At 33.5% G+C, this 14,972-nt stretch overlaps 1 protein-coding gene across 1 annotated transcript; it reads right to left on the bottom strand.

Moving 5' to 3' along the window:
• Positions 1–2,407: 2,407 nt before the first annotated feature.
• On the bottom strand, positions 2,408–11,311 carry LOC126900553 (uncharacterized). The gene is made up of 3 exons (XM_050676359.1): positions 10,987–11,311; positions 6,571–6,731; positions 2,408–6,496 (listed from the first exon to the last, which is right to left on the bottom strand). The coding sequence occupies exons 1-3, from the start codon at positions 11,106–11,108 to the stop codon at positions 6,324–6,326; spliced, it is 456 nt and encodes a 151-aa protein (XP_050532316.1). The 5' UTR covers positions 11,109–11,311; the 3' UTR covers positions 2,408–6,323.
• Between the last annotated feature and the right edge of the window lie 3,661 nt (positions 11,312–14,972).

Here is a 14,972-nt window from a genome sequence, read left to right as displayed (position 1 = left end):
TGTAAATAATAATTGTATAATAATAACTGTGTGGCAGTGTATACTTGCGTGTACAATAACAACACAACAAAACGTATCTGACCGTGTCGCGGTCGTTGCATCACATGGATTCTTTTTTTTTTTTTTTCGCTTCACCTAGGGTCATTTACATGACCCGAAAGAGGACCTTTTTCTTTCTCCAACCGACCAGACGTAGGCCCATTCATGAACTCGGCGCGTCGTTGCAGTCACAACGCAAGTCGTCATAATATTGTTATGGTATTGTAATTGCGTTATCCGAGGTGCCAACAGGTAACATATTTTGTGAACGCGCACCGGGTCTCTTATGCGCCGCGCGTAGGATCGGACGCGAATAAAAACGGGTACGCGAGTAAATTGCGGTCAAGCATTTCCGGGGACGTACGCAAAGCCACCTCGAGCGATTGCTAGGAAACCTATTGTGCAATTTGCACAATAATGGGCAGTCGGAGGGGGGGGGAGGGGCGAAATAACGATGAAAGAGTAGGTACTCCTTTTTTCGCGTCATTAGTAATTTTGTTAATTTGATCTCGTCTCGAACGCGCTGCGGAGAAGCCCGTAAAGACCGACAGTCTGCGTCCTTGAACCGATCGGGCTCACTGACACTAATACATAATAATGTATACGTATAATATTTTATTACACTGGCGTTCGTAGTAGTAAAATCAAGGCAGCTAATATGTGTTGGCGATTTTACCGCGTTTGTTGCCGATAAGCCTCTTTCGTTCATTGTGTACACCGCCGCCTGTCGCCGGCCAACGCACACACACACGTGGAGTGCGGTCGCATTCACGCGTGTGTGCACTGGTCCATTATGTACTGCGTGAGGTCTGGGGCGCCGCCGAGTCCGTTTTTTGGACACCACTGCGCGATTTTATGTGTGTACAGAGTCGAGTTTCTCGGAAACAATCGCTATTTTTTCCTTCCGTCCACTTTTTCGAGGTTCTGTTGAAAGGAAATTACAATGTGTTAGTACCGAACTTGTGTGCCACAAATATGATGTTATTTTTTTCCAAAAACAGAGTCTTAAATGACTTTTAAACTTCATTTTACATCACTTTTCGTGATGGTTATCCGATGCTAGAACTCAACGTCTAAAATGGTCGTTCTGCTAGGATTTTATATTGGGGTATTTTAGACTCGTTGCATGTAAAAAACGTTGCGAGTTTTGTTTATTTGTGTAAGAGTTATAAAATAAACACGCGATGCATTATTAATCAGTAGATGTTTTTATAGTAGATGTATATTATATTTTTCGTGTTCTTCCAAGTTTTATCGAAATTCTTGGTAGTTAATTTTGTTCGAGACAAATCAATAGGAGTTACCGCGATGCTGTCGAAAAAACAAATTTACAACNGATCTCGTCTCGAACGCGCTGCGGAGAAGCCCGTAAAGACCGACAGTCTGCGTCCTTGAACCGATCGGGCTCACTGACACTAATACATAATAATGTATACGTATAATATTTTATTACACTGGCGTTCGTAGTAGTAAAATCAAGGCAGCTAATATGTGTTGGCGATTTTACCGCGTTTGTTGCCGATAAGCCTCTTTCGTTCATTGTGTACACCGCCGCCTGTCGCCGGCCAACGCACACACACACGTGGAGTGCGGTCGCATTCACGCGTGTGTGCACTGGTCCATTATGTACTGCGTGAGGTCTGGGGCGCCGCCGAGTCCGTTTTTTGGACACCACTGCGCGATTTTATGTGTGTACAGAGTCGAGTTTCTCGGAAACAATCGCTATTTTTTCCTTCCGTCCACTTTTTCGAGGTTCTGTTGAAAGGAAATTACAATGTTTAGTACCGAACTTGTGTGCAACAAATATGATGTTATTTTTTCCAAAAACAGAGTCTTAAATGACTTTTAAACTTCATTTTACATCACTTTTCGTGATGGTTATCCGATGTTAGAACTCAACGTCTAAAATGGTCGTTCTGCTAGGATTTTATATTGGGGTATTTTAGACTCGTTGCATATAAAAAACGTTGCGAGTTTTGTTTATTTGTGTAAGAGTCATAAAATAAACACGCGATGCATTATTAATCAGTAGATGTTAATATTATATTTTTCGTGTTCTTCTAAGTTTTATCGAAATTCTTGGTAGTTATTCTGTTCGAGACAAATCAATAGGAGTTACCGCGATGCTGTCGAAAAAACAAATTTACAATACAGAGAATTAATATTTTGTTGTTGAAACGCCGTTTTTACAAAACTATTGAAATAATATTATCAAACACTCGTCTGTCCGTTTATTAGAGAAAAGTTCAAGGAATCGGATTATATAAATAATGTAGAGAATACTTGTACGTCGAGTAACAACTCGATGATAATAGGTTGGAGAAAAAACAATAAAGAATCCATTAATTGGCCATTCAATTCTTTAGGGCTTATTTTTGTCGAACAAATCAAATGATGGCGAATTTTTATGGGCTCGAATCGTTTGGTGTTTTAGGAGGTCTGTTGCGCTTTAAATGATATCTGAATGTATAATGGCGCAGAATTATGATTTTAAATGATTTCACCCGACACATGTCACGTGTGCTCAATAAAAACGTCTAGCGATTCCAAGCGATAGTTTGTGGCGGTAGGTAAGTTAACAATACTTGGTGCGTTTCCCAGTCAAGCCCCCGCTGTTTTTATTGGACGGAAAAACAGCCTTGACTTTTTTTTTTTTCTCTCGAGTAAATAATACAACAACAATAACACGTCGAGAGAATTATTACCGCAATTGTCGTCAGTCGGCGGCACTGTGTGCGTTGATAATTTATTCTCGAACACGAGAACACACGCGAACAACGTTGACACGTCAACCGGACGAGAGTCGTTCCCAGGTGTCGCCGATAAAACTTCCGTTCGCTGATTTCGTGTTTGTGGTGTCGGTAAATATTTGACTAGACGAAATAAATCTGAACCATAACGATTTACAATGTGATATTCGTTCGGCCGGCAGCGGTTTCTACTCGTCCCCGTCACTCTGTTTCATCGTTGAAATAATGACAAACTCGCTCTGTACGTGCGTTTACAGTCGTCGCCGACGAGACCTGCCCGACAATAGAACATTATTATCAATAGGCCAACTAAACATTACTGTTCGGTAAAAATACACACAAACATCGTGCCACCAACTTCAAACGTTTCCCCGTCAGCCTTACGACAAACTTGCACCCGACAAAAATATTCTCAGACCGTCTGGACTAAATACGTTTACTGAAAACATAAAAGTGTTGCTTAATATTGATGTGCTTAATTTCAAAGGCGTCCAGACATTTGCGCGTAGCTAATTGTACTTTGTCATTCAACACTACGACCTTTTAGGCTACAACATTGCGAATTCGTCGAAACGGAAAATTTATCTGCAATTATCATATATATTAAATTACTGGCGAGCAAATATTAATTGTACCATCGAATTCTTGTGAGACAATTAAGCGTTTCTCGATTTTCTGTCGTTGTTCCGCTTTCGTTGCATACATTGTTGTTGTCGTATTAGGTAAATTTTTACCCGATTAATGAATGCCTCTATTGCAATGAAAATGAGCACCTTAATTAGACATAATTTTTTAATTAACGGCACAAAAATCACATGTATATAACTGTATATCAATGTTCAGAATCTTTGACGATTTAACATTTAAAACCCACGAGATTTTGAAAAAAATATATCATACACGAGCGATCCTGATAATTTTACTACAATATATAGCTAAAAAAATAATCATTAACATAGTGCATTTTATTTAACTCTCTGCACATACCAATCATAACTTTTTTTTTTTTTTATCGACGTTTCGCAAAAAGTGAATAATTGTAAAATTAGAAATTCACCCTCCTTTGTATTTAATTATACATTTACAAAAACTTAGAAAAAAAAATTGTCATATCACTCATTAGTTTAGTCGTGTTATAACTAATAATTCTATGCCCATCCTGCTTTCAAACACCACCGTAGATACACCTATGGTGTCAATGAAACAAATCGGTGCTTCTGCAAAAGAGAAGTTTCAATTCGTAGATCAGTTATTACCGAATTTGTGGATATCAAAGATTTTCATTTTTTGCACATAGTGGAGTCACGAGATAGTACTTTACTTGACTCTACAAATTGTATTTTTACTTTTATTTAACTTTCTATCGTTCTATCTTATCTGGATTTTTTCAAACTTTACCGAAAAATTGCAATTTTATAAGTAATTACGTCGTTGACCTAACAAAACGTCTTTGAGGTTACGTGGTTCTACGAAGTAATAAACATTTTAGATACATTTTAACATTAATAATGAATAGATTTTTCGAGTTATTATTAAATTGATAATGTCAAAAAGAGTTATTTTCCTTGAAAAATATATTTCTACAGCAAATTTTCCCCACTAAAGTGCTACCTCTGTAACATATCCTCTAGTCTTTACCGCTGTCGCGCTCACTATTATTATGAAATTAACTGAGATCGTTTTGTTATTATTACTGCACTACTATATACTCGTGTACGAGTTCTGTTCGTAGAAGGGTATCCTATAAACAGACAATAATAATAATTACAAAATATTATATTATACAATCCGAAGGGTGTTTTTATACAATCTTCATGTGCACATTTTTCTTCTCTGCCGCCACTATACTACCACCACCATAATCACCGCGCCCACCGCAGTTACCTTGGAAATCGGTGGATGACGACCAACATTGTGTTTGTGTACCGACCTTGAAACGACAGAGCACAGATTTCTACAATTGTGTAGAGCACGTACCCCCACCACGCGTCCTTGACTCGAAAAAACAACCCTCTGGTGCGCCTCGTCACACACGTGCATTATACACGTTGTTTTATAAGGCGGCGTTGCCGATGGACGCGGCCAAGCCTCCAAGATTCCATCGGTGATCACACATATAAACACATTGCTCGAGCACATACACGGTGTGTTCCAGACATAACCATCGCCAAACTGGCGCCTCTGTCGAATGCACATTATAATGGAGTTAACATGACGACCGAGAAGAAGCGTTGTAAAATATTGGCCAACAGCGCAGGGATCCGCCTACCTGTTATGTGCGTACACACTGCAGAGTGTATTATGAGGGAGATTTTTAAATTAAAAGAAAGCCAAAAAAAAAATCAACTGTACAACACAATAATGGTTATCATTACGAGTTTTTTTTATTATTATTGTTCGAGAATTTGCCACGAGATATCGGAAAAGAGAGAGAGAAAAGAAACGAAAACAACCATTTATCAACGTATACGAGACGATTTTCCCACACGGTACACGACCTGCTGCAGTTTCTCTTCGTCATCATTATCACTATTACTGTTGTATTATTAATATTCCACCCTCGTTGTCGTCTGTGATCTCCAACCGGATAAATCTTTGACGATGGCGTCTTCTAACCCTTGTGTATTTACATGCGTTTTAACTTGTATTACCACTCCTAGTTATTAATAAATTGTTCACGAAAAATTTCCTCTATTCATTTGTTTTTATACTGATTCCATTCCATTTACACTACGGCCTTCGAGAGACTTGAACGCCACCACCGACATAACCTTGGCCGCGAACAAAAAAATATATAACATGCTCTTATGGTATTTGGTGGAAAAATAGTCACACTCGAAATAATGTACTTAGAACTACACTTGAGTAGGGGTTGTAAATACGCCCGACCTCGCACAACACTCACTTAGTTGTATACACGTTTTCAAGGCTGCCAACCTCAGCCATTACCGAACGCGGAGCGTGGGGGTGTAGAGAGAATCATTTTTAAATGTTTAAGTAGGTCGACTACGACCGGTTGTCCCTCTGGCAGCTGTTTTAATTTATGCAAAAGAGGGCATTACCATATGATTATACTCGGTCTATAAGGATGCATACAGACCGGGTCACTGAAATAGTGTACACGTCGTAATGCGAATACGGCCCAGGAAGGTTAATTACTTTACTGAGCACAGATTTTTTTCTCTTTCCCTTGTTGTGACGATTAATATTATTATCGCCCCGTTCGCAAAACCCCCTTGAATAGAATTCATAAATCACTATCAAACGCGGGTTGAACTCGCTTATAATATGTTATTATTATTATTATTATTATTATGCGATGCTGGGTCAGCTAATGAGTGTTGTGAGAATACGTGTATGTTCGCGGGTCACCGCCGAGTAAGCACAAAACTTACAAAAGGCTGCGGTCACTTGGCTACGTGGACCTTTTCATTAAAAATAAAGGAACAAAAACAAAACCCGTCGACCGCTGTGATTTTATTATTAATAAGGTGGGGTCCTTAATTGATTACATTGTTGGCGAGCCCTAAATTTTCACCATTGCAAGCACATTTTCAATTTGAACTCGTCCGGCACTATACACTTTCGGACAGGCAACTTTCGACTGAAGGAAATCGGTACAGACCTTTTGGGTTCACTATGGTCCAGGTGTTCTGGAAGCTGCAGCACCAACGTGCGACATGCGGACATCCTCTCGGGCAATTTATCTACATAAACAAATACAACGACAACCCGTTTAAACAACGCATAAACGACGATAAAAACATTGGGGGTAGTTTACCGATAGCCGGTTGGTCGTACTGCAGTAGATGTTGCTGCTGCTGCTGCTGCTGTTGTCTAGAATTCATCAATATCGTCATTAGGGGGTTGATCTGAGCCGGTTTTTGGGCAATCGTCGTCATTCCCTTGTCCAACGGCGACGACGCCGACGCCGAAGGGCACCTGCAAAACACGATTAACGTTACTTAACTGAGCGACAGGTGCGCTGCAGGGAGCAGAATTATGCGCACACAATAAATATTATTATATAAAATATCCAATGCATGTGAATGTCGGGGTGCAATTAGCAGCGACCGTTTGTGTGATTTAAGTAAAAATAAAACAAGAAAAAACAGTCGATGTAACCATTATAGCATTGGTTCTGTTGCGTCTCCAATAAAGGTTCCCAAAAGGCACATTGAAATTGAACAGTGTAATGACGTGACACTTGATAAAAATAATTAAAGGGAAACCTAAAGATATTTTAGAAGAGCTACAAATTAAAATAATAAAAAAAAAAACTAATAAGATAATTTTTTTTCTTCAGGATTTCGTGTCTTATAAATATTTTTTATTCATATTTTTGTATCGTTTTATTTTAAATTAGATTTCATAGTACTGTGTGTGGACTATGATAGGACTGTGATGGAAATCAAAGTTTTCTTGTTATAGTTATTGTCTCGTAATTAATTATCTAGTTTTCAAATAGATTTCAATTTAAGTCGAAACATCCTAAAAAGTAAACTTTAATTGTTTATTCGTACAAATAGAAATGGGTAAAGTTCAATGTATACGGCTGTTGGAAACATTCTACGATTTATTAATGAACTAATTTGTCAAATATTTCCATGATTTCCTTTCAAAATGCAACCAACGAGTGGTTCTCAAGCTGTCAACAGAAACGATTTCATCGAAAGTGATTCGATAATTGACAAACACGCGTAAGGACGTTTATTTAGAAACCGTTTAAAGTTGAAAAAATTTTAATTAATTATTTTGGTTGTGACCGAAATTACACTGTAACTGTATTTGTACACTTTTTTCCGAAACCAATAACTATTATTATTATCAAAAAAAAAAACAAACTGTAAGCATTTAAATACTGAACACCATAACAATTACTATTATGAAACGTCTAATATTAGCTATAGAATAGTGTTACGATTTAAACAAGGGCGAGGAGAGGACGTCGACGACGTTATTGTTACTTAAATAGTAGAAAATATTTCAATAGGAACGTACGGCTAATAAAGCGGTAGGAATTGTGTAGTTTTATGAAGGCCTATTTGTGTGTATGAATATAAAACTGGCAGTCACTGCAATATTGGACGAAATATACTGCGGACCGGTTATATTTTTATGAACGGATATTAAAAGGCCTAGTTAAAAAGCATTGCCGCAACGATTGCTTTCGGCCATTATAATAAATTGTTCTACGGCAATATAACACTTATTGGTAATAACAAGTCTTGGAATGAGTTTCTTGGAATAGACACTTAAAAAATAGTTGATTTTCAAAATGAAATCTTTGGCTGGATTTCTTGCACGTGCCAAAAGTTATTACACCCTGTGAATACGCAAAAAATATAAAAGTTCTCAAGATCATAATATTTAATTGTTTTTTTTTTTGAAAACAAATAAGTTGCGAAGGATAAAAATAAAATAAATATTTTACAAAAACTGCATAGAAAAAAACAGCATTGTCTTTTGAACAGCGAACGTAACGCGACAAAAAACTACCTTTAATTCTATTCATTTAAATGAAACGTATTTAAATTTATAGTTCAAAAACATACCTCCTACTAATTTCTATTATTTTATACTAGTAACAAGCAAGGCAACAATGCACAGCTACGAATCCCTTGAAATTGTCAAAAAAAAAATGTGCAACGCTGTTTTAAAAATACAAAAATTAACTTCTAATAAAGTATCTCTTAAGGATTTGGTATCTATATTAGCTTTTGATTCAGAAAATATTTTGCATTAATTTTATTTTATTGTTTTGGACTACGTTAAACAAATATTGTTTATTATTTGTCACTAACAAAAAAAAAAAAAATTAAATTTTTAAATATCTATAAAGCCATTTTTCAAAGAAAATTTTTGATGTTAATTTTATCAATAATAAGTTAAAAATATATCAGCATTTCGAAAATAAAATGTGTTATTAACATATTATTTATTTAAATAATATGATAATTTAAATTCGCCAACAAAAACAAATGATATTACTACATAATGAATTATTAAATAATTAATATTATGTTATACACAAAAGTCTTTTAAAATATAGTTTTACAAGAATATAACAGTAATTAAAAATATAACATTTCACGGAATAGATAATTATTATTATCTTTTTTTATACTATAAAAAAGACCCTTCAAAATTTAAGGTAATCATATCAATACAAATTTGCTAAAGAAATACAAATACTATAGAAATTTTCCTAAAAAATAAGTATATTTAAGTTTTTAAAAAGTTGATTTTTATCAATAAATCCTATTATTGACATATTTATACAATTCAAAAAAAGAACCATTCCTTATAATTCTTACGAGTTAAAAGTTTAAACACACCAGTAAAAGACTTTTGTTATAAATTAAACAAATCACCCATAGAAAAATATGCAGTGCAATGCATATTTTTAAGTTATTTTGGAAATGTTTAAAATGAATAGGACCTTTTTTCCAATAAGTTAAAATTTTATAACTATTTTTATTGGTGGTATAAAATTAAAACGCTGATAGTTCTATTAAAGTGAAAATTTACGCTAAAAGGATACAAAAAATTATCATAGTAAAAACTTAATTAGGTGTTAAGCTTAATAGTTTTATAAATAATATTTAGCACAACGTGATAAATTATCAAGCAAATATTTTTACTCTAGTTTTTGAGATATAATTCTATACTTAATTAAACTAATTTACTTTATCTTGACCCCAAGTTGAATCGGATTGGATTTTATACTTCAAACGCAGCTGCACAATTTCACCCGAAATCTCGCTTAATTTAATGCAAATTTTCAGAAACTGATTTCTGTCATATAAATACCCTCATATACTCTCAGAAAAAAGGTCGGATACACTTAAAAATGTACATGGCTGGGTTCAAGTATTGAGAATTTATTTGCTTATTTGCCGAAATTTCGAATTGAAACTAATAAAATTCATTGCTCTAGTTCCGAACAAATCTCCAAAGAGAGACCGAAAAAGCTTAACATATTTTTTCTTATCTATAGCCTAGACAAGAGGTGAATATTGATTTTCTTTCTATTCTTGCTTATTTTAATTGTATTTATAATGGATATTTACATTTAACAATCAAGGCAGAATACATAGATGGAATTAGGGAGGTGCTTAGGGTACTTAGTACCCCTAAACAAATTTCACCATTCTTTTAAAATTTTGTTATGAAAAATAAAATAATTTCTACAGTAATTATATTTAAATTTAAATAATTTAATATTGTCTCTGTGTAATGTTTTTGGTGTAGTATATGTATTTCACTTTAAAAATAGTGATATATTTTTATTTCAATAACTATAGTTCAAATAACACAATGATAATAAAAAATTTATGTACATAGTAACAAAAAAATACATAAATATTTTGGTAAAAATCTAATATGTATTGTGACTTTTTGAGTTTTTTGTTTTAATTTATTTTTTAGTTTTAATTTTTAAAAATCTGATGTTTTCCCTTTACCGTATAGGTTAAAAGTCATGAATATGAAACTTCATATTTTGAAGTTTATTATTTACAGTAAGTGTTGACCTAATCAAATCAAATCGATGGAAATTTTCTAGTTACACATTTTCACCTTTCTTTTTTAATATAAAAACGATGGCTACGGGGTTATTAACTATTAGTTATATTACTAATAATTAATAAAAAATACTATGACTATTTAGACATAGCATAGTGGTGTAATTAAGCGATAGGCATAATGCAGACATGTGTAGAAGAAAGTTCAGAATTTTAACAAATTTACCATAGTCTAATCAAAATTAAAGCCGTTGAATATTATAGATACATAATGAATTATATTAATACTAACCAAGTAAAAAACCAATATCAAACAAAAAGTTTTCCTTTTACACACAATTGAAGAATTTATTGAATTATTAAAATTAATTTCTTTGTACGTGGCATACCGTCTACAATATAGCTAATTTTAAACTGCAACGGAAGTATTTTGAATTATTTTTAAAGAAGAAGAAGAAGTAGAACACTTATCAAAGGATAAAAAATCATTTATACTAATAAGTAATATTATTGGGCGTGATTATAGAATAATACGACGGTATAAACACAAACCAAGAAAATAATATGACAAGAAATTGTTAATTTTTTTTTTATCTGTAGGCGGTCTTAAGAATATTATATAAATGTTATTTTTCTAATAATGTCGTAAAGAGTAAAAATGCGCAACTCACTTGCTCTTGTCTTTGGTCTTTTTTGGAGATTTCCGACCGCTCTCTTTGCGTTTTCTCTCTTTACACCTAACTATTGGTGGCCCAACATCTGCCCTTTTAAATTTCGGATCTACCAAATCCATTCTGTTAATCCTTATTTCAGGCAACCCAGGCGGACACAGTGCTAAGTCGAAGTTCAGTTTGGTCGTTGTGTCAATCACTCGGATATCGATGAGAGGTTCAATAAAAGTATGCTGGCGCAACGTAGCCCCAACTACAGTTGTTAACTTTGTGCTAAAAAACTCGGCGTGCGTTTTGGCTCGTCTCGTCGGTATGTGAGTAATGACAGGTGCCGGCACGCGCTAGTTTCATAATAATCATAATAGTAACACCATACAGTTGTTTCAAAGGGTTTATATTTATGTTTATATTATTACATTGGAATAGCGAATGTAAAACCGTGTCGGATTAATGTTTCAGAGCCGGTAACCGGCTGGTACGGCGGGTCAAGCTATACATAATAAGCGCAGGGATGTTACATAGGCGAAACAGGGTTCATTTTTTATTTCGCCAATCACTAAACAATTGAAATTGTTTTATGTGCAATTGCGTTGAATAATTCCCTCCGCCGAGTGGAGATGCAAGGGGCTTAGTGTTGGATTTCATCGAGACTATTTTGCGTACATCTTGGAGAGCGCATGTCTTGCCAAAATGGGCGGCTGCCGGTAAGAAGGGTAACTAGGTCTGAATATTATTATTAATATTATTGTATTACATACATAATCCATCGGTGTAAGCTATTCTGCACACGGAAATTCGACGATAGAATAATAGTGATTTTGTAACGGGACTCCGAACAAAGGGCGAGTCGGAATTAAAATAGTTAACAAAATCGTCCAACCCTTATCGGTATTAATAATTGTTAGAGTAGATGGTTTACTCCCAATAGTAATAAAGCTGCTTCTTATGGCGGGAAAAAATCAACCCTCGACACAGAAAATAGGACACACTATGTGGGTCGAAGGTATAATTATTGAGTTAGACATAATTACATTTTTAAATTCCGGTGTTTAGTCCAAAAATCTCGAGCGTATGGCGAAAACCATAATAAATTGTGCTTTGCGGCAGACAAGGCACAATGTTTTTAATGGGATCATTAAATGAATTACTTGTATTGACTATGTGATCGTAGTGTGGAGGACCCAGTAACTGATGATTTGATACTTTTTTTTATCCGACATAAAACGTGCAACATAAACCAGCTGTTTTAAGTGAAAAAGTGTACACAATAACTGTAATGATAATGTAGTAGTAATGACTACATTAAGGAAAACAGTCAGGAGCTGCTTACGATCATAAATCTTTGAGTGGGATCGCCTCCACTCGAAACAACGTTCAAAGTTTTAACCCCACTCACGTCTTACAATCATATATACGAAGTGTACACACAATGCACCACATAATACGATACTTAACAAAAAATTGCTAGAGAATTAAACCTACATTATCGTCTAGGGTATGAAAGTACGAGTCGAGCGGTTGCGTTGGACAAATTTCACATTCATAAAACCCATTAAAAATCACGAATAACAGAATAATTTTCAAATTAAATCATTAGACTGACTGGAGCTAGTAACGTTTATTCGACAAAAATAACATTGAGATAAGCGGATGCAGTAATATAATCGTGTAACTAATACCTTGAGCCGCAGAGTCAATAACAAAGAAACATTTTACTATGTTTTCATTTATCTATAAATAAAAGTGTACTTATCAAGTGTTAAAGTGTACTGTATTGAATCAATGCACGAGTATGTTTGCTATACTTGAATCTATACCAACAACAGCGACGCTTTTTATGAAAACAGGAGGTCAATTTCATTCAAAATTAAACCCTATAATTGTACAATTTATATAAAAACAGCAAAACTAATACATTTTGTGTATTAACACAAATTATCGGTTGGGTTAAGTAGAGTTAATATAACCGCAAATATAACATACGTGGTAACAACTGCTAACAAATCCAAAAAAAATAATGCCAATCATGGGCGTAAATTGGAATATGGAACTAAGAGGGGCCAAGTCCATTTAAAATTAAAAAAAAAAAAACAACTTTTATTATTATACAGAAAGACATTTTAGAGAAAGAAAAGTTATAATAAGTCCCACCAAAAATTGTGTTGGAATTGCGCCCATGTTGCCAACTTCATAACCATTAACTGCTAAAATTATGTCGACCAGTACTAATAATAATGATTTTTTAAGTTTCAAATGAGTAAAATGTACTCAACTCCGACAAATCTCTAAACCCTATATTAATATTTTTTTTACAATTTTTAAATTTATTTATAATTTAAAAACAATTTTTTTCATTTTTTATTAACTTCAATAATTTAAGTGTATCTTAGTCAATAAATTTTCTACTAGAAAAAAAAAAATAGTAATCTACAAAATATATAATATTATTTTAATTTTTCTTAATACTCTTTTTAAAAACTAAGTTTAGTAGTTAAGTAGTTTATAGTAGTTCAATTTTAATATCATTAATGTTTTTAAATATTTTGCAATATACCAAATTTTATAGCAAAATTGTTATTTTTACAAAATTTATTATTATTTTCTTAATCTTACAGAAAAACAGAGTTACAAAAAAACAGTACGACTTTAAAAATGCAGAGCAAGTAAGAGAACTATTCTTCTAAAAGCGAATATTTTATACGATAATTAATATTGACAAAATTTCTTCATTAATAGTATTGTAATTATTTTTGTTTTGGATATAATTCAAATTCAATTTTTTTTCTCATTGGCTGTTGTGGTTTTGGACTTTTTTTTTTTGTCAACATTTCTGTCTTATTTTTATCAGTTATTAATTTAACAAACAGCAATATAGAGATCGAAAATCATAAAAAATATTTAAATATGTATATTGTAATATTATTGATAATTATTAACAATTATATTTTTTGTTAAACAACGTATTAATAATGAATGTTTTAAATATTTATAATAATTAAAAATCCAACAAGTATAAATAAAATTATAAAAAATATAAATAATTTCTAATCAGCCTATAATAGTTTTTTTTTTTTATTTGAGCATTCTGTATCAAACTTTATTTGTTATATTAACTCGATGATGGAATGTGTTCGTATTAACCATTAAGAATACTTTACAACGTTGGCGTCTGAAAAGATACAAAAGAGGTGTAATTGAAATTACCAATATGGAAAATAAACAAAATTTAAAAAGGTTTAAATACGAGGCCGTTATAAAACATTTTATGATGTATAAAAACAAACATTTAGATAAATGATAAAATAAAGAATGCTATTTTCTTGCCGAATTACTCAAGTAGATATTGTCATATAATATTACACGAGTTTTACGATAATGAATTCAATTGGAATCTTTCTAATGCGTTACAAACAACTTTTTACACTATTCGCAAAGTACAACGGAAAATCGCGTGTNGAATCTTTCTAATGCGTTACAAACAACTTTTTACACTATTCGCAAAGTACATCGCGTGTTGTGCTAAGCCCAATAGAAAATCCTATGGTATAAACGGGGCCCAGTATAGTACTAATAATATAATAAAAAAGGACAGAGATTCACATAAAGTGGCAGACGGCATGTCTGCTGGTTGCGCCGGCTCTACAGCCCGTGTAATATAATTGTTTGTGTTTTTCCTTTCGGGGTCAATTGACGTTAATTCCGATCCGATAAACTTGCACAAAGTGTTAGAAAGTTTTTCGGTCGTTTATCGATTTTACTCGCCACAAACTTTCTGATGTATAAATATAAATATATATTAGTGTGTGTGTATAAAATAAGTACACAATATTATATTATTACACCAAAATGCACGCAAAGGTATACCTTTTAGTTTCTACTAGTATGTGCAGCGTGTGTCTGATGGACATACTGAGATGGCCTATTTTGATCGGGGTAGATTTCTATAGATACTGCGGAATCCAGTGGGGTTTGTGATAAAGCGTCTT

The sequence above is a fragment of the Daktulosphaira vitifoliae genome, unplaced genomic scaffold (assembly GCF_025091365.1).
Source record: "Daktulosphaira vitifoliae isolate Bord-2020 unplaced genomic scaffold, ASM2509136v1 Scaffold_3, whole genome shotgun sequence".
Taxonomy (NCBI): Eukaryota; Metazoa; Arthropoda; class Insecta; order Hemiptera; family Phylloxeridae; genus Daktulosphaira; species Daktulosphaira vitifoliae.
The sequence above is the reverse complement of the archived record's forward strand: the minus strand, read 5'-3'. Positions and strand labels throughout refer to the sequence as shown.